This window comes from Leptonychotes weddellii, chromosome 4 (assembly GCF_054177405.1).
Source record: "Leptonychotes weddellii isolate Sample4059 chromosome 4, ASM5417740v2, whole genome shotgun sequence".
Lineage (NCBI taxonomy): Eukaryota > Metazoa > Chordata > Mammalia > Carnivora > Phocidae > Leptonychotes > Leptonychotes weddellii.
This window is the reverse complement of record NC_138372.1, coordinates 35,023,116-35,050,498: the sequence shown is the minus strand read 5'-3', so window position 1 is coordinate 35,050,498 and position 27,383 is coordinate 35,023,116. Positions and strand designations below refer to the sequence as shown.

At 48.6% G+C, this 27,383-nt stretch overlaps 1 protein-coding gene across 3 annotated transcripts in view; it reads left to right on the top strand.

Moving 5' to 3' along the window:
• Positions 1-27,383, top strand: part of BEND5 (BEN domain containing 5) — a 237,313-nt gene that overhangs the window by 205,335 nt on the left and 4,595 nt on the right. For all 3 annotated transcript variants that reach the window (XM_081818422.1, XM_081818421.1, XM_081818420.1), the window contains one exon: positions 24,231-24,327. In XM_081818422.1, the coding sequence (XP_081674548.1) occupies positions 24,231-24,327 (97 nt within the window). The remainder of the gene's footprint in view (positions 1-24,230; positions 24,328-27,383) is intronic.

Here is a 27,383-nt window from a genome sequence, read left to right as displayed (position 1 = left end):
GATTCCTACCCCCAGTGCGTGGGATGCTGCTGCTGCCCCAAGGTACTGATATCTCAGCCTGTGCACAGCCTCTCAAGGCTGGAGCGGCCCAGGCTCGGGCGCCAGTGACCTCCAGCAGAAAGCAGCCCCTCCCTTCTCCCTTCACTGTGCAAACAAATAGCATCTTTCCTGTGAGTCACAGCATGAAAGATCGAGAAGCACTGAGCGTGAGGGGTCCAGGCCCTTCCGGGGCTGCTGAGGATGTGCTCTCTGCTCTGTTTCCCTCCCAACGAGGTCTGCCTCCTATAGGCCCAAACATGTCTTCCTTCTCTCAGATGGGGTGGGGAGAGAGCAGAGAGACAGCGTTGCACCTTTGCATCCATAATATACCGTCTGAGGATTTTTTTATTACCTTGTCAAGACAAAGAGCAATGGGCTGCATTTAAAATCAGGACCCAACCGACTGCAGCATCATGTCTGAATCCTTTATAGAAGCCTCTGCTCTAGCTTTGAGAGCTGTCCAGACTAGCCTTTACTGGGGCCCCTGTCCCCACCCATTCTATCTCCCTCCAGTGCAGGGCCTCACATGTACTTAGATGGTAAAAGAAAGGACAGAGTCAGCATGGTATGGGCCCACACTGCTGTCGGAGCACAGGAACGTCTGAGTGTAGAGAGGGCTAGAGGAGGCGGGGATGCCTTCCTGGAGGTGGTGAGCCTTATGATAAGATTTAGCAAGGTGCAGTAGCTCACAATTTCCAGGGCTTTCGCCTACACAGGGTCACAATGAATGATCACAACAATTCTGTGAAGGAAGAAGAATTATCCCCATTTTATAGCTTCAGAAACAAAGGCTCAGTGAGGTTGAATAACAGACATGCACAACATGGTTATAGAAGTCAGCGTTCTCCAGGGGAAAGGAACCAATAGGATGTATATAGAGAGAGGGATTTATTTTAAGGAATTGGCTCATGTGCTTCTGGAGGCTGACAAGTCCAAAATCTGCAGGGTAGACCAGCAGGCTGGAGACTGTAGTTCAAACCTGAAGGTTGTCCATGCAGAATTCACTCTTGCTCGAGGGAAGTCAGTCTTCTGTTCTTGTCAAGCCTTCAGTTGATTGGATGAAACCCACCCACATTATGGAGAATAATCTGCTTTACTCAAAAGTTCAACAAGTTAAGTGATAATCTCTTTCAAAACATCCCTCACAGAAACATCTGGAATAATGTTTGACCACTTAAGTGGTCATCGTGTCCCAGCCAAGCTGATATATAAAATTAGCAGTCACAGTGGCAGAGCTTGGGTTTGACCCCAGATCTGTTGTCTTCAGATCTTGACCCTGACTACTTCATGGCACACAAAGGGAACTCTTCCATGCTCTAAAAAAGAAGAATTTGAAGGGGTGGCGTATAGTTCAATTTAAGAAATTTTTATTGAGGGTCTTCATTGTATCTAGTTCTGTTATACTGAGATTTAAAACGAAACAAAACAAAATAGCATCCACTCCCACAGTCCGCTGAAGGAATTTATGGTCTGATGGGGATGCAGAGAAGTCCTTCCAGAGACGGATCATCATGAATAAAGCAAGCCTCAGTTGTAGGACTGAGCATGGTAAGGAACTGGCCTGTCTGGAATGGCGAGTTCATACAAGGGAAGCCCAGGAAACAAAGCCGGCAAAGTCCTCTGGAGCCAGATAATAGCCTTGAGAATACCATGAGGAAATGACTGTATTAACAGGAGAAACAGATGGTGTATATAGGAGGAGATAGAGAAGGGGAGCCAGGTCCATTTACCCTAGACCAGTGGGCCCTTCCCCTTAGTATGATTTTGGAAGCCTTGCAGAGCCCATACTTCATTCCCCAATCAAGAGAGAAACCTGCACGTTACCAGCGGTCAAAGTGTTTCTCCCACCTACTGACTTCTCAGTGAAGATGCAGAATTAAGAGACTTGATTAGGCGGCAGGCATTGCCTTAGGTATTTTCCCTAAACAACCATGTGAAGAAGATAGGACAGGATTACTCTTCTCATCAGACTGATGAGGTCATCGAAAATACCTTTCCACAAGGTCACACAGCTGAGACCGTCTGACCTCAGAGTACAGGCTATCACTGTGAGACTCCACAGCTGGAGCCCTGAGCCACTGAACTGTGCTGGGCTGTGGCGTTGGGAGGCGCCCCGGATACTCCAGAGTCGTAAGGAGAAGAGAAGAGTAAATGAAGGGGCAAAGAGAAAAAAACAAAGGGTTGAGGAAACAAAGGTCATTTTTGGAAGACATCCATGCCTTACCAAGGCCTGACTCAGGAATAGGTGCTGGAAACAGAGACCTAGCCATACCTGGAAAAACAGAATGCCAGCCAGAAGAGACCTCTGAAGAGATGATGATCACTTGCCAGAACCCAGCCCGAGCTAGAAGCCCAGCTCCACTCACTGTCCAGACTGTTTCTGTTGGCACTGGGAGAGGAGTCATTTCTTACTGCTAGCAGGGCCCTCCGCTGGACTCTCGCCCGTCCCTACAAGCAGGCCAGTCCTTCCCAGTTAACCCTCCATGCTAGGATGGGGTAAGCCCAGGAGAAGGCAGCAATTTCCTGGTTTGCTCCCATCTGTAACCATTGTCTTACCTGGCAGGAGACATCATCTGCTATAATTAGGCTTCATTAAAAAGCTGATTAATAACATCTTGCCTGGGCCAGGCGGATGCTGGGATTGGCCTCCTCACTGTAAACATGAGTGTTCTTTGCAACTATTTACACACAGTTAATACCTCTGCAGGGCCCCAAGGGAAGGAGAAGGCACAGGCTGTTCAAATAGCCCGGCACAAGGAAACCCGAGGCAAGGAGGTGGCAAGGGATGGAAGCGGAGTCTGAGCATGGAGGGCCGAGGGGGCCAAGATAAGCTCCCAGTCTAGGTTACAGACGGAGCCCCACCAGCTGGTGGTCCATGGCTGATGCCTTTCTGCAGATGGTAGGTTTGGCCAGGAGAATGTTGACTAGCAGTTGAGTTGGTTGGTTGAATGTTGAGTTTGCCATAGTCTTATTGTTTCGCCTCTGTCATTGCACACATTTCTGTGATGAGCCACCCTCTGAAGACATTTGAGTTTGTGACCCTTGTGTGCCTGAGAGGTAAGAGATGAGGCGGTGAAAAGAACAAATTAGGCCGCAGAAGGGTGTGAACAAAGAGATAGAAAGGTACAGAGCAGGAGAAGGGATCAGGTAGGTATTGCAGGGCCCAGAGACGATGAGGTGGAGCCCAGAGGGGAAGGCAGTGTGGAGTGTCCGGGAGTCCCCATGTCATCTCCAGTGGTTGGAGTGTGAGTGTAGAGGGGGGTGAGAGAGGTGGGTCAGGAGAAGCTGCAGAGGAGATGGCAGGTGCCAGCGCCCAGAAGGAGGCCTTGAATACCGTGTTTAATGGGCTAGGGCTTGACCTAGAGAAAGTAAGGAATCCATTAAAAAGGAGTTTAAGTCAGAGAGAAACACACTCCTACCCGTGTCTTAGAAATGTCACTCTGGCAAGGTGACAAGAATGGACTGGATAGCAGCAAGGAGAGACCAGAGGCTGTTGCGACAATCTAGAAGCCTGACCATATGGCCTGAACCAGGGCAGAGGCAGTGCGGTGGGGAGGAGGAAAGACTTGAAAGTCAGTTCTGGGGTGAACTCAGTAGGAGATCCGCTGGTTTCCTTCCTTGAGGGAGACAGCAGGGCTCCCAGTTGTCACAGGCCTGCTGTCCTGTCCATGGGGTTTCCAGGAGAAAGCACACAAATGGAGGAACACTGACCTCATACCCGACGTCTAAAGAGAAGCCAGTGCTCATGAAAAGCCAACATTCAGTGTGAGGGGGCACGAGAAGAGCTTGGCTCAGGTCTTCCAGTCTCTCATCTCTCGGCGCCTCACCATAGCAGCCGAAATTTGCCTGCTTTTAATTTGCTCTTACAGGTCAGCCTGATTTTATAGACCGGAACGCTAGGCTTCCCAGAGATCAGCCACGTTCCCGGAGCTACTGGTGGCCAGAAGTTTTTTGTCATATCTTTTCTATATTTAAGAAGTTTATTTCTGTTTCTCTGTGCCTATATGATTGCTGTCTATTAATAAGACTTTTTGTTTGTCTCTCTCTCACATAGTGTCTGTCTCTTTTTGTCTCTGAGAATTTCTATGTCTTTGTGTGTTATTTCTCTCTGTGTCTCTCCCTCTCTGCGCTTCCCTTTTTTCCTAATTCATTTTCTCCCTCCTCCTCTCTCCCCCTCCCCAGTTCTGTCCCTTTCTGCCTACCCCAGTTCTGATTAGACAAATGACTCAGGGATGGGGCCAGTCTCTGCCCGGTGGCTAGGCTAATTGATGGCTGCTATAGAATTGCCTAAGCAAGGAACTCTTGTCATTAGCAAGTGATGGGTTGCCTTGGCCTACAACTAGGAAACCTTTGAAATCCTGCATCTAAATTGCCATTCTTTTGACTGCTGCTAGTGATGCTAATTAGCTGTGTTAATTGGATGTTTTGATATTTGCAGAGCAAAGCAATCCAATTCCTTCCTCCAGAAAGCCAAAATTATTAATGAACTTGGCAGCAGCCTTGGATTTCTTTCCGCAGTGGGCACAGCCAAAGATTTTGGGGCAGGGGAAGGGGTGGTTCTGAGGAAATGTCTTGCCTGTCCCTGGGGAGAGGGAGAGGCTGAGAAGCTGGCTATGGAGCTTCCCAGTGGTGAAATCACACAGTAGGACAGAAGGGTCTCAGATCTTGAGACCAGAGACCAACATGAGGAAACTGGTTCTGCTCTGCCATTATTGGCCCTGTTTGAAATGTTGCATCCCAGTGCTGAGCACAGTGCCTGACACACAGTCAGCATCTAACACATATGAGTCAGATTCAAATCCCAGTTCCACCATTTTCTAGCTTGATGATTTGAGCAAAAGTTACCTCACCCATGGATCTCAATTTTCCCTCCAACTACATATTAGTGAACAGTTCTAATCAATATACTTTTCTTCAACGTGCTATATTTTCATTGATGTTTTATCATCCCATCACACATGGTACCTGCTACCTCATCTGCCTAACCTGTCTCTTGATCTGGTTTGGATTATAAAATAGTATGATTAAAGCTGAAGAAAAGATAGGTCCAGGCTTCTGTGGAAACACAGAGAGCAGATCAAGTAAGCAACTAAATTCAGCCTTGAGGAATCTGGGAAGACTTCCTGAACAGGACAGATTTTGAGCTGGGTTTACAAGGGTGATTAAGCATTCACCAAGAGGAGAAGAGGAAGACATTCCACAAGGGCCTTAAGGCCCAGAGCTGTGGATGAACACCTCACTGCTCTGAAATAAGAGGCCTAAGTGATCTCTTACAGCATTTTTTAAGGGAGAAAACTATAATCAAGGGCAGGAACAGGAATCTAGGGACGAAAAGGCTGGGTGTGGTGGCATTGACATCTCACTCACCCCTGGAAGGAACTTTCTTCAGAAAGCCAAACCCATGGCCTACCATCTAGTTAACTGGCTCTTAGGATGTTTTTAAACACCACAAGAGGCACAGCTTGGGCAGATTGATCATGCATTCCAAAGACATAGTACAAAGATCAGTGAGTGATTACTGCATCTTAAAAGTGTTGGTAGAACTAATCTAATCTGCCCCTTTAAGAGAAGGAAGGAAGGAAGGAAGGAAGAGGGAGGGAAGGAAGGATGGAAGGAAGGAAGGAAAGAAGGAAGGAAAATGGAAGGAAAGAAGGAAGCAAGCAAGCAAGCAAGCTTTCTTTTTTTTTTTTTAAGATTTTATTTATTTGACAGAGAGAGAGAGACAGCTAGAGAAGGAACACAAGCAGGGGGAGTGGGAAAGGGAGAAGCAGGCTTCCCGCCGAGCAGGGAGCCTGATGTGGGCCTCGATCCCAGGACCCTGGGATCATGACCTGAGCCGAAGGCAGACGCTTAACGACTGAGCCACCCAGGCGCCCATAAGCAAGCTTTCTTAAAACCATAATATTTGGAATCATTTCCAGTTTATAAATGGGATGCTCCTTCTGTGCATACCTCATAATTTCACTTTGTATTAAAGGATCATCAGAAATCTAGCAGGAAGAGAATTTTGGAAGGCCATCACATGGGCAAAGGCACAAATGACAATGGAGCATTGGGAGTGACTGGAACTAGAGTGTGGCCAGGGCACAGGATCAGTATGGCGGAGAGGCTGGCTAGGTGGGTGGGGGCCACATCACAGGAGGTTCCAGGTAAAGGAGATTGGCGATTTATTCTAAAGGCAATGAGGAGCCTTCTTCATGTTTTAAAAACAAAGAACTACGTAATATAGAGATGTTACATCCTTTGATGTCCCTTTTCATAATTCCTGCTAGACAATGACCTCTGAAAGGAGCTAATCATGTGTGATTTATATCTGTTTCTCCAGGACAAGGAACACAGTAGGTATTCACAATTGTTGGCTGACTAAAATTGAGGTGGCTAAACTGATACCCAGAAGGGGTAATGAGTTGTTCACTGTCACTGTGAAAGCTGGTGGCAAAGGTGAGCCTGACTCCAGGCCAGAGCTTCTGCAAGTATACCACTAAATCATGCATCCCTGGGCATAGGTCTCAGCTGATTCAGGGCTTGGGATTTGAGTGCATCCTGTGTGACATGATCTAGGGACAGGGCTAATTACCTCCTGATCTCTCTAATATTGAATCCTTTTCCTCAGAAAGCCCAAGAGAATCCAGGCCCAACCTTAGGAACCTCTTTGGTCTCCGGTATCCTCACAAGACCCACTGATGTCCCGGCCCAGATGTTCTTTCTCTCTTGGGGAACCCACTGCCATTATCACATATTTAAAGATCCCCATGGCTCAAGGCCTGGGGGATAGAAAAATGAGTCAGACGCAGTTGTTGTGCTCAAGGACTAGTCTGAAATTGAACTTGTCAGGACACAGACCAGGTCGGATGCCTCTCAGTATCCATGGTGCCCAGCATCCACTGGCTAGAGTCAGTTCAATGATGGAGTGAAGGAACTTGAGGAGATAAGGAAGAAAAGACAGCATATATACCTTATATCACAGTGAGAAAGCTGCGGGTATCTTGAAAGAGGAATGGAGTTCAAAGGAGAAGAGAGTTTCTCCCAGGAACAAATTTCAAAAAATTTTGTGAAGGATGTGGTGGAGTCTAGGCTAAGCCTTGAAGAATGACCAGACTGAGACAAAGGTGGAGAGAGAGCATGAGCAGATGCTGAGGCTGTCTGTAATTATCTAACAAATGTCCATGCAGCACCTACTGTGTGGGCAGGAAGGATGCCAAGCTGCCCCCCCAGAATTTGCAGTCCCGGAGAGGGAAGAGGCAGGAGGGAGTGTGTGTGTGTGTGTGTGTGTGTGTGTGTGTGTGTGTGTGTTGGGGTAGATGGGGGAGGGCAGTGGTCTAGGATTAAAGAGAGGTCAGGAGGAGACTATCAAACTTGTTAGGCCTGGTCCAGAACCATCAAGAATCTAAAATGTCAGGTCACGTGAGGCCTTTATTCTCTACCTGCTATAAAAGGTGTCTGATGTGGAAGGGAAGAAAACTAGCACTCACTGAGCTCCTCCTACATACCGGTGAAAAGTGCTTTACATACAATATTCTTATTTAATCTTCTAAACCACTTTGAAGTAAGTGTGTGTATCCTTGTTTTACAAATGAGGAGGCCAATTTTAAGCAACTGGTTGGTGGTAGAATCTTTGTGACTCCATAGTCACAAAGGGGTAGTGTGTGTGTGTGTGTGTGTGTGTGAATGCAGGAGCCAGCTCACATATCCTTGCATACAGGTACTAACTGTGGGCTCAGGGAGACTCTGATTACTTCCGTCCAATTAATGCTCTGTTCATTCTTGCTGTCTCTTTGTGATTAGAATTAATTGCTGCTGATGGCACTGTGTCGAAGGGAAAGGGCAGTCATCAGCAGTTCCGCTTGGGGGATAAAAACATTGTAATGCAAGACAAAACCGGTTCCCAAGGGCTTGAAATAGGAAATTCTCTCTGCTGGAGAAAGATTAGGTGTTCTGTGACCAAAATCAATGTTCTGTGACCCTATTCAGGCAGAAGGACAACCTGTTCCTATTCTGGTCAGCAGAGCAGATAAAAGGAAGTGAGGCAATATATTTATTTGGAAAATGAGTTGTGTTAGAAAAAAAAAAATGACCACGTGATTTTGCAAATCTCTTCCTCATCTGTAAAATTAGGAGGTTTGATGAGGTAAACTCCAAGGTCTGGTGTGAGTCAAATTTCTTTGGTTGCCAGTGACAGAAAACTCAATTCGAACTGACTTAAGTAAAAAGGAGAATTAATTTGCTCTCAAAACTTTAAAGTCTCAAGGAATACTGGTGTTAAGCATGCCTGGGATCTAGAGACAGTGTCTTCAAGACTCGGTCTCCAGCTGCTCCGACAGGCTCTCTCCCCCATGGAAGCAAAATGGCTGCCAGAAGCTCCTGGTGGACATCCGGTCCTCTCAGGGGTCAGGGAGATTCCCTCTCTCAGAGGTCCCAGAGTTGAGTCCCCTCAGACACAGGCACACCTGACTAATCACTGTGGCAAGAGGCATCCAGGGCTCAGATTGGCCAGGATTGGACTGACTCTATCCTCATTGACAGTGTGGGTGGGGTCAGCTCCTGCTGAGCCACAGGGACTGAGATGGGGGGTTCAATATGGAAAAATGGGCTGTTGTGAAAGGGCAATAGATAAAGAGCAGAAAACCAAAACAAGACAGATGTCCGCTGTTGTCATTTTATGACATTTTAGGATTCTCTAGCCATTTGGTGTACTGTAAAGTTCAGCCTAGAATATATGAAGTTCGGCAAAGTTTAGAGAGTACTTGAAGTCAGGAGGTACAGTTAAAGGCGAAAAAGAGGATAGAGTATTTTTGAGCATCTACTTTATGTGAGAGTCCCTACTGGGTGCTCTCGCATTCATTATGTCATTCAATCCTCATGATACTCTAATTAGGAGCTACTGTCATTCCCACTTCACAAATAAGGCAATTTAGGATTAGGGGTGAGCCGCTTATCTGGGGTTTATTTATTCATTCATTTACTTATTCTTCCCACAAACACGGTGGGAAAATGGTGGAGTCGTCTTAGGCTGTGTGGAACTGAGGATGGGGAAGATGCAGGCTGTGCCCTCCGGGAGCTCACTGTCTAGCTGGGAAGAGAGACGAAAAGAGCAGTGGAGATTATAGGTGTAATCGGTCAGTCCCAGCCAGCTCAGGTCTGACACCCAGCTCTGCCCCCTGGTTCCCCGGCCCAGCTCCTTTTTGTCCCCTCCAGGCTCAGGTCTGGGGCTCCCTGCTCTGCCTAGGTGGGGCATTGTTCTGAGAGGCTTTGGCTCAAGAGGAGCGTGTGTCCCTGGAGGCCCAGTAGTACTCAATTGGTTTCACCCTCTACCTATAACTAGCTAGTTGTGGAAGGATCACCTGCCTGCAACTAGAGGGTCATGGTTTCCTCCACAAAACCTTTTCATCTCTGCATCATTGGCTTTACGTGGGCTCCTTGGAAATATCTATCACACAGTGATAGAGTCTCCTTCTCCTCTTCATCAGACAGTCCCTCTTCCAGGGACCCTCGCTCTGGGCTTTTCCTGCTTTCCTAGGAGTGACAGAGGAAGAACAAAGCCACTCTACCTTCTAGAGTTTGTGATGCTTGCTTTCAGTCTTCCTTGTGCCAAGCCCCAGAGCTCCGCATTTCTCTTCCCACAGTCACTAGGAAGTACCCTCCATTTCTCCTCCCAGTGAAGTCCTCAAACACCCAGAATTCCCTCCAAATTCCTACCATTAGCAGCAAAATATTAACGGAACACCCAATGTGTTGTACCCTGACAGGCATAGGGGAAACGATGGTGAACGGAGCAGACCGAGTTTTTGCAACCACAGAACTTGGTGGTCTTGTAGAAGAGGCAGTTATTTACCAAAAGCACAACGACACATAAAGTTACAGACATGAGGGGCCTGTGAAGGGATGCCAGGGGCGCTGGGAGGTATGTGACGGCAGCCGCTGACTTGTCCAGGAGGTCAGGGAAGGCTTTCTTGAGGAAGTGGAAGTTGGGCTGAGGGCTGACGAGTGAGTAGACGTTACCTGGAGGCGACGGCCTCTCGGGCCCAGGCTCTGCCACAGAGGGAGCATGAAGTGGCACCCAGCTTGTTTAGTAAGTCCTGTTCCCAAGGGATAAATGACAGCAAGGGTTACAGCGTGACTTGTTTGTCCTGTTGTTACTAAACTAGGGCAGGATTGAATGAGATGTGGAACAGGCATGTTTTATATCCTGACGCTGAGCAGATCCTGATTAGTGTCTGTCAGCGGAAGGGAGGCAGACAGGCAGACAGACAGACAGACAGGCATGCTGGCCTGTCGGTGCTGTGGGAGAGTGAGAACAGAGAAGTTTCTAAGAAAACATATTCTATCCTAAAAAAAATCGGATATATGTGTTAGTCTCGTGGGGAGTTCAAGCCCAGCTTCTTACCCATCCTGTCACTGGACTCACTTCAGCTTTGCCTGACAGGAAACCAAGATGTCCCCCAGAGAGCACGGGATGCAAGGAAGTGCCAGTAACTAGACATTATGCTGGAGCTTCATTGTAGGAATCGTGGGAGTCACTTGACACAAATGTGCGGCAAAATAAAATTAGGCAACCCTCCTACTAAGAAGAGTGCCATAGAGGGATTCTAAGGAACCAAGAACTCCCTGGACTCTAGGAGCCATATTCAAACTTCATATCCAGGATCACTGGTGACACCACCACCTGATTCCCCAAGACAGGAACCTGGTGTGCTACCCTTGATGCTTTCTCTAGTCCAGCCACCTCCGCCAGAACCCTACACTTAACCCCCAGCTCACATCCATTTTACATGACAAGTATTTCTAATTCTGTCTCTTCCTTCTTGCCCCACAGTTAGTGTCCTCGCTCAGATCTGCCCCATCCTCCCTAGACTGGAACTGTCCTCCCTGTCTCCCATCTTGTTCCCTTCCAAACCATCCTCTACCAGGGCCACAGGAATGATCATTATGAAGCCAAACCTAATATTTTCTCTCCCTCCCTTAAAACCTTGCCAGGGCTCCTTATTACCTGCAGCATAAAGTTCACATTCATTACATCACACGAGGCACTCCTGACCTGTCTTTGTGTATTTCTCTTGCTTCCTTCTTCATCTTGTAGAAGACGTTCCAGCCACACCAAATGTCTTCCCGTCTTTGAGGGGATCACCATACCTCAGCATGCTTGCACATGCCTCTGCCTCTGGCCAGGGATCCCTTTCCACACATGCCATCATCCCCTCTTTGCCTGGTCAGCTCCTACTCTTTTGTCAAGTCCCCCAGATTCCAACCTTGTTCTACGTGTGTTTGTCATTGACGACCTTCCCTGAGGTCCATGAGTACCTGTACACCGTTGTATCTCAGCACCTAGAAAAGTACCTGGTACATAGTAAATTCTCAATTATTTGTTGACTAAGTTACTTAACACACATTCATCTCAAATCAAAGTCCCCCACCCAGTTCAGCACAGGTGTTACCTCCTCTAAGAAGTCTTCTGGGGTCTCTCCAATGTTAGGTCTTACTTTCTCTGCCCCCACTTCCCTTGCTTCCCTCTGCCGTCGTAGTCCTTGTCCTGCACTGTGGTTTTTATCTACCTGCCTTCCATAAGGGCTTCTCGGGACAGGGACTAAGTTCTCATCTCCAAGTCCATAGCATCTGGCTCAGAACCTTACAAAGCAGAGAATAAATATTGAATAAATGAATGTATTCATTTTAAGACAGTTAAGATAATAAATAATTATAACATGATAATAATTCCCAAAAACCTCAGGCCTTGCACTTGGACAGACCTGAGTTTGAGTCTTAACCTCCAACTGCTAGTTGAGTGTGTTAGACACAGGACATCTCTGAACCTCCGTTTGCTAACCTGCAACATGGGAATAATAAAATCTACCTTGTTTGTGCATAATAAATAGCACAGTGCCTGGAAGATAGTAAAGGATCCCAAGCATGAGTTCCATCCCCTGAGTTTCAAGTTCAAGGCAACAGATAAAAAGAAAATAACCCAAGGGCAGATAAGAAAATCATAAAATGTTAGAGCCAGTAGGGCCCTAAAGATTGGAATTTAAGAGATAGGATCATTTCTATTTTGCTTAGGATGGAACAAAAATGTCCCCAAATGAGGATTAAATGTAAGGACGTAGCCAAGAATAAGGTATTATAATAGAGTTTCACTGCAGTATAGCCATCTCTTGGTGAAACCCTGAAAGAAGCTGAATTCCTCCTAATTATACAAACGGGGAAAGTGAAGCCCAGGGTGGGCTGAGTGACCTAGCCCAGGTCGTACAGCAATTTGGTAAAAGCCGACATTCAAATATGGGTCTTTGGACTCCCAGGATATTGCTCATTCTGTTAAGCCATGTATGTGCTTCAAATTCCAGGCTGAATCAGAATGAAGACACAAGGAACAAGGTAGTGGGCTTCTTTTAAAAATCAGGAACCCCATATCCTGTCCCTTTAGCGGGCCTCTTAAATTCTAAGCTAGTTTCAATTATCACTTTGCTTTCTGGCCAAAAGACTGGCCCGCAATTCTCAGCCACTGAATGGCCTACCATTCTGTTGGTAGTCCCTTCCTAGGGCCCATCTTCACGGAGCATTCTTTTGACCCATGGAGTAGACTGACACCATCAGGATCTCTGAGGTTCTCTAAGTTAATGCAGGTGTACTCGGGACAGGGTCTATATACCGTTCATTGCATTCTGAGCCTAGCTTGGTTGCGCTCCCCAGCACCAGCCAGTTCTCACTAACCCCAGAAGAGTCACGCTATAAAAAGTGAATGAGTCAGAAAATGAGAAGGAATATTACCTGAAGGAGATGATAAACTCAAGTATCTCCATCCAAATTTAGAGCAGAGGTTCTTAACATTCTGAAGGATGCAGATTTCTTTGAAGATTATACAAAATTATGAATATTCTCCCCAGAAAAATTCACACATACATGTAAACTTTTTGCCTGTGATGCCAGAGGGTCCAGGAAGCCCCTAAATCCCCAGGTAAGAGCTCCTAATCTAGAGGTTCACAAGACATCAGAGCTGAAAGGTTTCCAAACATCAGGAAGTCAGCCTCTCCCTCAACTTCACAGACTGGAAAACTGACACCTAGAGTGCCCTTGTCCCACACAAGGCCATGCAGCCCCCCAGAGCCAGCTGAGGCCCCAGAGCCAGGACCCATCGGAGCTCCTCCCACTTATTACACCTCTTGTCCCCCGTCTCCCGCCTGCTCCAAGACGCTGCTGCACAAATATTGACTTTGGTCTTTAGTCTTGTTTTTATTGTGCGTCAGTGGAAGCTTCTGAAAGTATCTAGGAGCATCCCAGAGAAACAGAGCCTCCTCTAGCACTGAGCTGCATCCAAGCCCCACCACTTGCTGAGTGGGGCCCCGCTGGGCAAACACCACAGACTTTGTGAGCTAATTTCTAGAGCTGTGGTCAGTCATCAATGGGGAAAGGGAGGCACTGCTGGGAAACTGCTAGTTCCTGGAGCGGAGGAGGAGGGGGAGAGGGGGACCCACACAGCAAGCTGGAGTGTGGGAGGTGGCGGGGGGGATTAACTTCCCTCCTGAGTAAGGAGTGGGTCTGAGATAGGCGGGCTGTAAATGCCACCAGTCCAGGGCTCGGAAAGCGAGAGGTATCTCAGAGGTCGAGGTGTGCAGGAGACAGAGGGAGGCCACTTTTCCTACCCAAGTGATGGGGAGAGGGGCTTAAGCAACCATCCTAGGAGGTCAATACAGCTTGTGAGGACATGTTCCTTTCCCCTTCCCCCTGTCTCCAACGAGCACTTAGCAATGACTTTTTCCAGGTAGGGAAGCCGGAGCCTTTCCAGTCAAGCTCTCATCCCACCTCTAAAGCTCCCGCCCATGCCCACCACCCCCATTTCACCTGCTGCATGTCCACCAGATACTGTGCATCCCTTAGACCAGTGGTGCTCACCCAGGGGTGAATTCCTCCCCCCCCAACCCCCACCACACACACACAGCCCAGGGAATGTTTGGCAACGTCTGAAGAGATTTTGGGTTGTCACAATGGGTTGGAGGGTTGGGCTCCTATCTAATGGGAAAAGCCAAGGATGCTGCTAAACATCCTACAATGCATGAGACAGCTCCTTACAACAGTCATCCAGCCCAAAATGTCAATAGTGCATGGACTGTGAAGCAGCTTGAAGGCAGGACCATTCCTGTTTTGTTTACTCTATCTACCCAATGTAGTCTACATACCTATTGCACAGCCCAACACAGAGGAGGTGCTTGATAAGTATCTGTTGAATGAATAACAAATAATGAATGAATGACAACCTGCCTAATGTCTGAAGTTCAAAAATCCCCCAAGGTCATCCTGTCCAGACTCAGGCACATTATTCCTAAGGTCAGATCTCCATCTGTTCTAGCCCAACCAGCCTCCAGCTTGATTTCTCTTCCATATACCCCATCAGAGTGATGGGTACTGCCCCCATGCCTGAGAAGGCCTGCCCTGATCTGGGTGGCCAGAAAAGGTATCCTCCTAGGATGCGGCAAAGAGAAAGTGAGGACTAGATTAGCACTAGAGATCATTTTAGCTCACCCTCTAGCCAATTTTACAGAGAGGAAACTGAAGCACACAGTGTGGAAGGGACCTGCAAGACCTTATCCTTGAACATCCAGAAAATTTTAAAAATAATTTCTTCATCTCTCTCTCTCTCTTTCTCTCTCTCTCTCCCTCTTTTTCTCTCTCCCACCTTATCTTGTTTTTTTTTTGGTTCATTTTTTTTTTCCTGGCTTCTGTGATGGGCCTAACATGTATTAAATGGCTCTGGAAACAAATTTGAATGTGACACACCCTTGTCCTTGAAGAGCTCATGCTTTGTTGGAAATGACAGGTTCATAAATAATAATGATAATAGAGTTACTATCTGCCAGCACTGTGCTAGGTGCTTTGGATATACGATTTATAATCAACACAAGAGTCCTTCAAGGTAGGTAGCGTTATCCATTTCAGACATGAGAAAACTAAGGCACAGAGAAGTTAAGGAGTTTGCCCAAAGTCACACAGCGAAACGTGTAGGAGCCAATATTAAAACCCATGCTTTTTGGACTCTAAACCCCACATCCTAAATAGATGCACAAGGGGATCCAGTACCAGGGGACAAGGCTTAGACCAGTTTATGGAAGGCCATGAACGCCAGATTTAAAAGTTTAGATCTTACCCTATTAGGTGACAGGGAATTGGCATAAGGTTGTTAGTCAGGAAGTGACAAGGTTAGCAATTATGAGAACATCGCTCTCAGTGAAAATGGTGGGAAACTGAAGTCAGGAAGATCAATTAGGAGGCTGAAGCAATAGCTCAGATAAGAGAGAAGGATCTGAAGTAAAGGAATAGTAGTGGGAGAGGAGGAAGGGCAGGTCCGCGATACGTTTAGAAGGCAAAATAAGCAGCACGTGGTCCTGCCTTTGAGAGGCAGCAAATAATGTCAATAAAAAAGATTCTGGAGTCAGACGTGTCTGGGTCCAAGTCTGGTGAATGCACTTGCTGCTTGTGCGGGAGGCACTGAGGGTCAGGGGGGGTGGGAGCGGCGTTTGAGCACCCACAGGATGTCCAGCACAGAGCCAGAACTGCACTTGCCACATGCAGGCAGCGTCTTCATCCTCTGCTCCTAGCTGCCTAGAGCAGCTCTGGCTGGATAATGACCCCCACACATGCCCAGATGCTAACCCCTGGAACCCATCAGTGTCACCTTATGTGGAAACGAGCTCTCTGCAGATGTTATTGTTAAGGATCTTGAGGGAGGAGTTTATCTTGGATTCTGGGGGTGGGCCCGACGTGCAATCACATGCAGCCTTATAAAAGGAAGGCAGGGGCGCCTGGATGGCTCAGCTGATTAAGGTCCTACTCTTGATCTCAACTCAGGTCTTGATCTCAGGGTTGTGAGTTCAAGGCCTGTGATGGGCTCCACACCCACCACTTAAAAAAAAAAAAAGAGGGAGCCAGAGGGAGACTGGACACACAAGAGGAGGCAGACACTGGAGTGATGAGGTCATAAGCCAAGGTGCGCAGCAGCCACCAGAAGCTGGGAGAGGCCAGAAACAGTTTCTCCTCTGGGGCCTCCACAGGGAGTGGGGACCTGTGAGCACTTTGTTTTTAGCCCAGTGAAATGGATTTCAGACTGTGGCCTCCAGAACTGTGAGAGAACACATGTGTGGTGTTTGTGGTGACTCACTACAGTGGCCGTAGTAACCGAGCCCGGAGTCACCGTTATGGCCACTTTGGCTTCCAGCTTAGAGGATCTGGGCACCACCCCCGCCTCAGTGTCTGTGTGTGCTCATCTCCCACCTCCCCTCACAAAATTCCCACCCTCTGAGCTGCGTTTGGTGTGTCAGAGGAGGCCCCCTGCCCCCCGCCCATGAGCCTGTCTCTCCCTTCCTTCTCTGTCCTCCTGTCCTCTGCCTCTTGCTGGCTCTGCCTCTGTTTGTCCCCGCGTGTCTCCCCTCCGATGCCTCTGTTGCCCTGTTTCTGCTTGTCTCTTTCTGTCCCACCTGCCTCCTTTCTCCTCTCTCTCTCCCTCCCCGCTGTTTCCCTCTCTCTCTCTCTGACTCTCTCCCTTTGCCGTTCGCTTCCTATTCTTCTGTCTCTCGCTCTTCGCTCTGTTTCTCTCCACTTTTCAAGTTCGAGTCGCTCTCAGCCCCTCTGATGATCTTCCTGACCTTTCTGCTCCATCCTGATGGGTTTCTCTTCGTATCCTCCTGGCTCTTTGCATCTCTCTCTGTTTTGGCCTCTGCCTCTGCCTGTCTCTCTGTCTCTTCCTCCCTTCTGTGTCTCCATGTCCTCCCACTCTCTGTGTCCCTCTCTCCCACATTCACAGGCCTCCCACCTCCAGGGTGTCTCAGGCTCCACCTGCCATTGGAAAGGACTCTGCCATAACATCTGCAGCCCCCAAGCTGCACTTCAGAGCAGGACTCGTCTGTTTAGTCATGCCCCAGTCCGACACCATGGGAGGATGGGCGACGGAGGCAGGGACAAAAGCTATTTCACTGTCGCGTTGTTCTTCTGGCTTTACCTAGAGGCTCCTCGACAGGTGGCTCTTAACATTCCAGCAGCGCAGTCAGCCTTGCCAAGGAGAAATCACTTTTCCTTGGCCTATGCTCTGCAGAATTAATCTTTCCCCTTTAATGATGATCATCTGTTGCTGGCAGGGGCAGGAGTATGAGCAGAGAAAGAATTCTAGGCGGGGGTTTCAAAACAGGGAGAAAGTAGGAGTTAAATTTTCTTATTTGGGAGTAGGATGATAGCAGGGAAAGATCTTCATGAGGACTAGGACCGTGTTTTTCTCTTCCCTGTGTCCCAGCTCCTGGAATAGCATCTGGAATGTAAAAGACAGTAAATATATGAATGAATGAATGAATGAATGGGCTTCAATCCTCGTTGTATCAGTTCTTGCTGTGCCTCACTGGACAAGTCACTTTCAAGTTGTCATCTGCAAAATGAGGCTGGTAATCAGACCTGCCCACAGCACACAACCATGAGGACAGTGGAAGTGAAATATGGGATCTGGTGAGTGGGGCTGGACCTCAGCTCTCTTCAGGGCAGGCCGGGCCAGGTGGCCTCATGGGTGCTTCTGGAAGAGCTGCAGGGAGTGAGAAGTGTGGAGCTGGCTGCAAAGAGCAGGGGGCAAGGAGCAGGATGGGGAAGGGAGGCCACAGGCCAGGCAGGAGGATGTGCGTGAGAGGCGCTGTGTCTGGGACTGCTCGGGGAGGTGGGGAGGACCTTCCTTAGGAAGCTGCCACGTGCCAAGAAGGAGGTGTATCTGACTCCATCATGGGGATCTCATCCCTGAGGTTAACTATTATCTCTAGTAGTAGGATTGGGCTGGACTTAGCAAGAGCCCAGTAATGAAATGGCTGGTCAGGGCTTGTGTTTCAGATGAGGAGGATCCTCATCCTTGGTGCTGGCCTGCTCCTTCGCCTCCTCCAAGCACGCTCAAACCCCATCTCTCCCCCAAGGCCTCCTTGGCCACTCTACTTACTGCTATAATGTGCCCCTGTCCCCAGCACTCTCCTTACGCTGTTCTTTATCTTTACTTCATAGCACTTACCACTTTCACTTTCTGGCATTCTGGATAACTTATGCATTAGATTGACAGTTTGTCTCTCATAACTAGAACAGAAGCTCCATGATGCCAGGAATCTTTGTGAGTTTTGTTTGCTGTGTATCCCAAGTGCCTAAAACAACTCAGCATATAGTAGCTTCTCAGTAAATATTTGTTGAATGAAAGAATGGTGATGGGATTTTTCATAAGCTTATTGTATTGAACACATCACGTTAGCACTGGAAAGGACCTGAGAGACTATACTTTTTACCCACAGAGAAGGAAGGACCGGAGAAGGGAAATGGCCAAGGTCACACGGCAAGTTACTGATGAAACCAGGTTGGTCTCTTGAATTCCCACTTATGTGCTTATTCAGTACACCAGATCTCAGGCCCTGAGCTAGGAGAACAGAGGGTCCTGCAGTTACTGCCACTCTCCGAGAGACCTTGGGATGCTCAAGAATGGGTCTTCTCCGAGAGCAGGAGCAAGAGATGGAGAGCTGTTTGGAGTGGAACATACCATACAGTGGAACATACCAGCAAGATTTGCGGCATGAGTAATCCCAAAGGGCTGGTAGTTCAGAAACCATTTCCGTGATCTGATCTGATTCTTTCTCTATTTCTGATTTAGGACCTAGATGCTTAGTGTCTCATGGGCATCTCCAACTCAGAATGAACTAGTCTCTCCCCTGACCCTTCTGCATTCCCAAGCATGGCACCCCATCCACCCAGCTGCTCAGGCTAAATACGAGGGAGGTTGCCCTTCATTCCTTCCTCTCCTCAGACCCCACGGCCAACCTGCCAGGTTCCTCCCCCAAGATGTATCTTCCCATCTCTACTGCCTCTGTCTTGGTCCAGACCCTCCTCACCCCCACCCCCCAACCCCCTGCCTCCATCTCTCCCCTGGACCCCTGCAGTAGTCTCCTGGCCGATCTGTCTGCTTCTACTCTTGCTTCCTTATTTTTAGCACAGCAGTGACCTTTTAAAATTATAAATCAGACTGTCTCATTTTCCTGCTTAAAATTCTTCAGCAGCTTCCCATTCACTTAGAAAATCCAGACTCCTTCAGTGACCCAGAATAAGGCTCCATGTGATCTCCCTCTTGCCTGTCCCTCCACACCAGCCCTCTTTCTGACCCTCTCTCCCACCCAAGGACCCTTCCCCCCACCCTTCCTTCTTCCTAGGTGCTGCCTGCCCCGGTCCACTCTCCTCAGGGAGGCCTGCCCACATCCCCTATCTGAAGCAGCACCCACATCACCCTCTCCCACAGATCCTGTGCATTTTCCATCCTACACTAGTATAATCACAATTATATATTCATGTGGGTTTTTATTGTTTTGTTATCTGTCTCCACTTCTAGACTTAAGAACCATTGTCTTTGTTGGGTTTTTGTTTTGTTTTGTTTTATTTATTTATTTATTTATTTATTTATTTATTTATTTACTTATTTACCGCAGTATACCCTGAGACTTTCAGGGAGCTTGAACATAGCGGATGATCAACAAATATATATTGAGTGGACAAATGATAGCTACAACCATAGATACATCAAATTTTTTTATTGCCTACGAAATAGGCATTTGGCATTCAAAGCCTTCACTGACCTGTCTGCAACCTACCCGTGCAGCCCCAACTTTCACTCTGCCCTGAGGTGGCCTGAGTCCATGAGCCCTTCTCTGTCTCATTTATGGCCCAGGGTCATGTGTCCCCGCCAAACTCCGTGCTTCCACTGATGCCATCTCTCTTCCTCCCCATCGCTATTAGTCCTTGACCTTCAAATCTTTGTTGTACATCCACTTCCATGAAGCCTTTCACAATTCCCCCAGTAGGACCTCCTACATGTCCACAGAGTTTAGTGTTTGCATGTATGATCACAGTCCAAAGAGGAGAAACCATATGCACAGTCGTAAAAGACACTCAGATTCACATGCTACCTCCATCACTTTCAAGCCACGGGACTCCAGGTCATTTATGCAAATTTTCCTTCTTACAGTTTCCTCTTCTGCAGAGTATGTGTAGGATTGTCCTTTGCCCTTGCAGGGTTGTGGTGGGGATTGGCGAGAGTAACTACACTATTCGGGGCTCAGGATAAGGAGTTGCTTTTGTGAAGGTAATAATGCAGCCTGTCCGGTGACATAGTTGCGACATGCTAGTTTCCTCCTCTAGACTGTCAACTGTACTTGTCTGATTTCTCTGTCTCTAATCCCAATCCCTCTCACTGTGCCTCCCGGTATACAGATGGGAGGAGCCCAGTGAATGAATGAATGAACGAACGAACGAGTGAGTAAATGAATGAATGAATGAGTGAGTGAGAGTGAACAGCACGTGCCCAAACCCTCCCTACCTGTTGAAGGATCCCAGGAAGTACTAGGGCTCCTGACACCCGCCCTTTTGTTCAAACAGCTCTGAGCAGAAGTGGCCAAATCAGTCTGGGTTTCACCCCATCCCGGCTAAGCTCCCCTGCTTCTCTGATTCGGGGGTCCTGATCCCACCTGCTGTCTGTTCCTGCCCTCTGCGAGAAACAGATCAGTGAGCCCCATAAGAATATGTGGAAGATGACATTTCCAGCTTACAGACCATTCGGAGATGGTTGTTGGCAGTGCAAAGTTGGGAGCTCTCACCGCGGTGCTCCTCTCTCCATTCAGCAACATATTGGAAAGGGTTCCAGCCAGTTACTGCCTTCTCCTTGCCTGCACCCTAAGTCCTTGTCCAAAGACAGCTGGTTTCCATTGAAAATGTTCAGCCTCTCCCCTCCCCTGCCCATGTCGTTTCTCGACTCACACAGGCCCCTGTAGCCTGGGGCGAGGCCCCCCCAGGTTTGAGAAATCCCTGACATGATCGGAGAGGGGAAAAGGGTGTCCCAGACACTCCCACCTTTAAAACACCGTCTTTTAACCAGAGCTGGTCTAAAACAATCAGCACCCGAGCAGGGCAGGGGTGGGGGTGGGGGGGATGGAGGGGTGGGGACATTTTACTAGAGCAGCCTGACTCCTCCTTGCAGAGCTGGAGTATTGCTGACAAGGATTTCTTCGAGGGTGGCTTCGAGTCTGGCTGTCGCTGCAGGCCGGAGAGGACGGGCTCAGGCTCCCCTGGTCCCCGACTCCTGCACTTATCTCTCAGCACCCACACACCTCCTCAGCATGAGCCTGGGAGGCAGGCGTTATTATTCACATTTCACAAGTGCGGGACCAGGCTCCGAGACGGAGTGGCCTCCGCAAGACTGTGCTGGTGCTCGCCTGCTGCCTCACACACCTCCCCCCGACGGGGCCTTTAAAACAGTAGCTCTTCTCTCGTGCCTTCCGTGGGTCTGAATTTGGGGAGGGCCCTGCCGAGCGGTCGTGGCTTGGAGCCTTTGATGCCGTGGCTAGAGCGGGAAGAGCAGCGTGGCTGGCGGGAGTCTCTCTTTCCTCGCGTCTCCACATAGTGTCGGGGCCTCCCCCTGCAGCCCCTCTGTGGGCTCATCTGCGCTTCTTCCCAGCATGGAGTCCTCAGGGCAGCCAGGCTGCGTGCGTGGAGGTGCAGGACCCCAGCTGGAGTATTCTAGCAAGCGAGGGGCAAGTGACAACTCCTTTGTTGACCTCGCCTCGGAAGTCCCACAGTGTCACTCCGACCACCTTCTGCTATTCTTGTAGTTACAAGTGAGTCACAAGCCCACCCAGAATTTTTTTTTTTTTAAAGATTTTATTTATTTGACAGAGAGACACAGCGAGAGAGGGAACACAAGCAGGGGGAGTAGGAGAGGGAAAGCAGGCTTCCCGTGGGGCAGGGAGCCCGATGCAGGGCTCGATCCCAGGACCCTGGGATCACGACCTGAGCTGAAGGCAGACGCTTAACGACTGAGCCACCCAGGTGCCCCAAGCCCACCCAGATTTAATGAGAGGAGATACGGACCACACCTCTCCGTAGAAGGACGGTCAAGGTCATGTCATAGAATAACATGGGAGACACTGTTGCAGACATTTTTGGCACTTCCGGCGTGCAGTACACAAAATGTGGCCGGGCCAGGATTTGGATTCAATACATCTGATTCCAAAACTTCAGCTATGCCTTTTTAGCCAGTCCGCAGGGACCTGTCCTTTCCCCTGCAGCCCATCGCTCTTACTGTCGGCACGCACAGGGGCAATGCGGTCTCCCTAAGCCGACTGGAGCCTGGCTGGGTGAAAGCAGCAGACCAGGGCCTGCTGGTCAGAGAGGCCATGCCCAAGGCCAGCCTGTGAACTTCTTAAAGAGGAGGACAGAGAAGGTCGGTCACATCCGGGAGAAGAAAGCAGGTGGCAGCCCCAGAGCATGGTGAGCCTGCAGCGCATCTCACTGTCATAAACAATTTGTCTGGTGTTTTTCCTTCTCCCACAAGGCTCTGGCCTGGGATGACTCAGCCCGTGACAGAAAAGGTGCCTTCGCATTGAGAAACATTCACTGGTCTGGAGTCAGACATTCGTGAATCGGAGTCCTGGTTCTACTACCGCCTGTTAGGCAGCCTGGGATAAGTTCCTTAACCTCCCCGGGCGAAAGGGAGATTAAAATGCCTTCCTTCCTGGATTGTTTGAAATGTATATGTAAGCAAAGTACTGGTAGCATGCCAGGAACATAGTAGGTGCTCCATTAAATGCTCATTTTCCTGTCCTGGGCCATGTCCAACCCCAGCTTGAGGGCTGTCTTGAAGACAGTGGTGAAAACTCCTTTGACCATTCTGCAAACTCGAGTCCAGCTCCGTGACCCTGGAAGGAGCGGTGGCTGAGACCTCTCCTGTGATGTGACGATGAAATTGAGGTGTCCGGGGACAGAGAAGAAGTCAACCCTGTAAGGCACGCGGAGGGAGGAAGCATGGCCTGGAAAGATGAGAGGGTGTGGGCGAAGGCCTGGAAGCAACAGAAGTTCGGTTGCTGGAGCATGAAGGCCAAGGGCGGTGCAAAGGCGGAGGCCACAAGCACAAAACTAAGAAAATAAGCAGGGGCCCAGTGGTGAAGGACCTTGTAAATCAAGTTCCAAAACTTGAACTTTAAAGGCAACTGGGAGCCACTTGGGAGTTTTCCTCTGTTGGATGCAGTGGTTAGCTCTGCATTCTATAGCATCCCCTCTGACTACGTTGTAGGAAATGGAGTCGAGGCAAGAAAACCTGTGTCAGGGAGGCCCATTAGGACAGGATGACAGTAATCCAGGGGAAAGATGATGCTGGCCTTTTCTAGGGGGACAGCAGGGGCCTGGAGAGAGGTGGACAAACTCAAGAATGAGGAGGTTCCATGACAGTGACAGTTTGGATGTTCATTGCTGAGGGATATGAGAGAAGAGGTAAGTGCTTTAAACGAAGTCAACTTAGAAGTCATGGAAGTGTGGGGCCAGAGCACTGATCACCGCCCTGGGGAGAGGAGTATCATGGAAGGCTCTGCTAAAGGGGTATCACCTAACTGGAGAATTGATGAGCAAAAATTAGCCAAGGGAGGTGGGGAGGTACTTCAGGCAGAGGAAATAGCTCATGTGACGGCTCAGAGATGTCAGCTATAATGCACAGAGCAGTACTCTGTGTTGTTGAATAGATGATTGGTCTGCCGGTTCGTACTAAAGTGCTAATGGTTGATATAGAACTGGCCCTTTCTTCTTCCCTGAGGAGTTTGTACTTTAACAGGTCATGAATCCTTACCCTAAGGATTCATGATCAGTAGATTTCAACGTGGAACACGGACACTGTTTAGGGTGAGAGGGTTTTACCTCTGCCCCCTCCCCCACCCGAGGTTACCAAAGTAGATGACTGATCCTTAAGGGTCAAACAGACCCTGGTCTACACACAACAAAGGGTCTCTTGCCCTTGGGTCTTGCTTATCTGCCTCCACCCTGAGCTACCTGAAGCTAGATCGTGGAAGCCCAGTGATTCCCCAGGGACGCAGTATATTCTAGAAGCTATGAACATAGCTTTGAGGTAAGAATACCTAGATCCATATCCTGGTTCCTCTCCTTCCTAGTCCTTTGACCCTGGGAAAATTATTTAGCTTCTCTGTACCTTTTCCTCATCTGTAAAATGAGGAAAATACTAGTATCTAAAATTTTGTGAAAAAAAGGACAGGACCCGCAAAAAGTTTAGAAGGGTGAGTGGTGTCACTGCCTCTGTTACTGCTGTCATTATTACTAGTCCTCTTTTCGCTCTGTCCCCATCTCCTTCCAAAGTCGCTCCTTGACGCACATGCTTGCAGATATGAAGCTGGGAAGGAACGTGGCGAGAACGTTTTTGGATTATTATCGGCTGAACCCCCTGGTCGAGAAAGTGGCAATTCCCATGCCGAGGCTGCGGTAAGTGACAGGGCAGAACTGTATGGCGTGGGTCCTACTTAACTGGCTTTGTGTTCAGGGGCGGCTTCCCTTGGCTTCTCTCTGGCCCTCAGTTTCACGTCTGTGGTGGGAGAAAGAATCCCTGCCCTGCCCCCCAGCATATGGGGCAGAAGAGCTCAACAGCATATTTCTGTCTATAAAGTATCGTCACAGCATCAGACAGTGTGGGGGTGGTCACATTTCTGTGTCTCCCATAGGAGTCCACGGGGATGGGAGGTGCTGAGGGACTGCGTGCCATCCAAGTTAGTCTGGGTGTCTCCATACGCTACTTCATCTGGTGGCTCATCCTCTAGGATTCCTACTTCATCTAGGCTCATAAGGTCTCTGATCCCTCCATTTTCTCATCTGTCAAGTGGGGACAATGGCACTCACCTAGAAAGTTATTATGAGATGCGTGTTAAAGCACCCTGCACATTTTTAGGCCTACATGTATCCCCTTAAGGCGTGAGAGCCCCCTTCCCTCAAGACGTGAAGGTTCAGGGCTGGGGAGGACACAACCCTAAGAAATTTCACATCAGGTCTTCTGCCGGAGTCAGCTTTTTGGGCCACTGAAGAGAGAAGGTCAGGGGATGAGTATCCCTTCAGAGGGCGAGACCACAGACCAAAGTACTGGGCATTCCCATGACCCCTGGAAGTAAGCCTGGTGAGCATTTGGACAGTGATACCCAATGGCATCTGGAATGTGCTGGCCCTGCCGTATATCTTGGCCTCATTTCCTACTCTCTAGTGATCCAGCCTCCGTAAAGGACATAATGATGTCCAACTTCCTTCTTCTGCCAGATCATTCTTCCCACTGACCTTGCCCATGACCTTGCCCATGTGCTTTGCTGCCTCAGGGCCTTTGCACTAATGCACCTTCCTCCATACCCTGTAATTAACAAAAACACTATTAATCACTGTTATTTATTGAGCAAAGTACTTTTTGTACATGATCTTATTTATTCCTCATAGATATTATACTTCCCATATTACAAATGAGGGGTAAAGGAAGCTTAGGAATGTGAAGAGAATTGCCTGTCAAAGGGATTTTGGCAGAGGTAGGATTTGATCCTAGGATTGTTTTATTCCAAAGCTAGACTGAAGTCCAGCTAAGCTCCACCTTAAGCAGGAAGCCTTTCTCACTATTGGTGTGGGTTCAAATTCTCTCAGGCTCATGCTAACTGTGGGATCTTGGGCAAGTTTCGTGGCCTCTTGAAACCTTTCTCTACCTACCTATACAGTGGGTGTAATAACTAAAATCTCTAGAGATTTTAAAGATTGGATACAAGCTTGGTATAGTGCCTGGCAGTCAGTAGGGGCTCAATAATGTTTCCATCTCCTTTGGTTTCTGGGTTGTAATCCCAGATTTCCAACCAGCTCATTGTGGCCTGGGGCAAGTCCCTGGACTTCTCTGGTTAGGCTGGATGATCTCTCAGGGCCACGTTCCACAATGCTGTGAGGCCCACGTCTCCACAGAGTCTACAAAACAATGTATTCTGACTCATACTCTATCTCAGATTGTTCACCAATCATGTGGGGTCTTTGTGCCCACCCCCCCATTCCCGGTAGATTAAAAACACCTTCAAGGAGGATCATGTCTGTTTTTTCTCTGTGCTCCCCAAGTGCCTAGACTGTACTGAGCATGCATACGTGTCTTCCTTCCTTTCTTCCTCCCTCCCTCCCTTCTTCCTCCCTCCCTTCCTTCCTCCCTCCCTTCCTTCCTTCCTCCCTTCCTTCCTTCCTTCCTTCCTTCCTTCCTTCCTTCCTTCCTTCCTTCCTTCCTTCCTTCTTTCCTTCCTCCACTTAGGAAAACCAGCACTTTAAGCCAGTCCCCTGGGGCGAGGGAGGTGCTCGTACTTAGTGAGTAGGGCATGACCCTGCCTTTGAGGAGCTCACCTCTAGAGGAAAGTGCTCAGTTCATTCTTAGAAGTCGTTCTTGATTGGTTAAAGTTCTTAAAAATTTAAAGCTCTATAATGCTCAAAAGAATTCTTAGAATCTCATTTACAAGTTAATTTGGGGATTGTCTCTCTCAGGTCCTCTGTCAACCTGAATAAAATGATCTTGATCCTTTAGACTTTTTCTTGGCTGTTGCACTATCAGTGAAATGGTGCCGACACTCAGGGAGACCAGCAATGGCGCAGTCCCCTCTTCCCGACACAGATGAGGAAGTCGAGGCCCAGGGAGCCCACAGCAATGGCCACAGCCACGACTAGAGCCCAAGCCCCACAATCCCCAGCCTGCTTTTCTCCGCAGGAGTTAGCAGAGTTCCTCCAGATGGACAGGAGGCGGGAACCTGAAACCAGGTGGGAGGCTGCAGGCAGCTCTCAGGGCCCCCAGTGCAACTGTTCATAGGGCTTCATTGCTCTAAACTTTGGAGCCTCTTTAGAAAAGAGCTGGAGAGCTCCTTCCTCAAAGTGCACGGCCTTGAGGACTTGAGGTAAATGCACCCACCCTTAAATTAAGAAAAACCAAACAAACTCCCTCTCCATGCCCACACCTCTGTCTCAGCCAACTATGAGTATCACTTAGCTCTCAGTTGTCAGCAACTCTTGAAAAATGAATTCCCAGGAGGACACAAGGCTCTGATTTAGGACTTGAATACATCCCCTTTGTTTGTATTATTTTCCACCCAAGCATCAGATAACATAAGTGAAAGAGTAGTTCTGGTTTTAAAGGAAAACTACATGTTTTGGCTCAAAATTAATCTTTGTTTTCTCTCATCTTTGTGGATAATTATAATCCGTCAGTTTCCACTCAGGTGCTGGTGGGAGCTTGTTGGGGGCCAGGCTGCCCTTCAGAGGGGGTCCCTGGGGAGGGCCAGGAGGGCCAGCAATGTGGACCCAAGGGCATAGGTTCAGGGATGTGGCGTTGATGACCAAAGCCAAGACCCCACACTTACCTGGATCACAGTGACATAGCCACGGGGCTAAAGGTCAAAAGGTCCCATCAAGGTAGATGAAAATTAGGAAAAATGAACAGGTGAGGTGAGCCTCTGCAGGAAGATAGAGCATGAGCATGGAAGGTGGGCTGGTCTCTG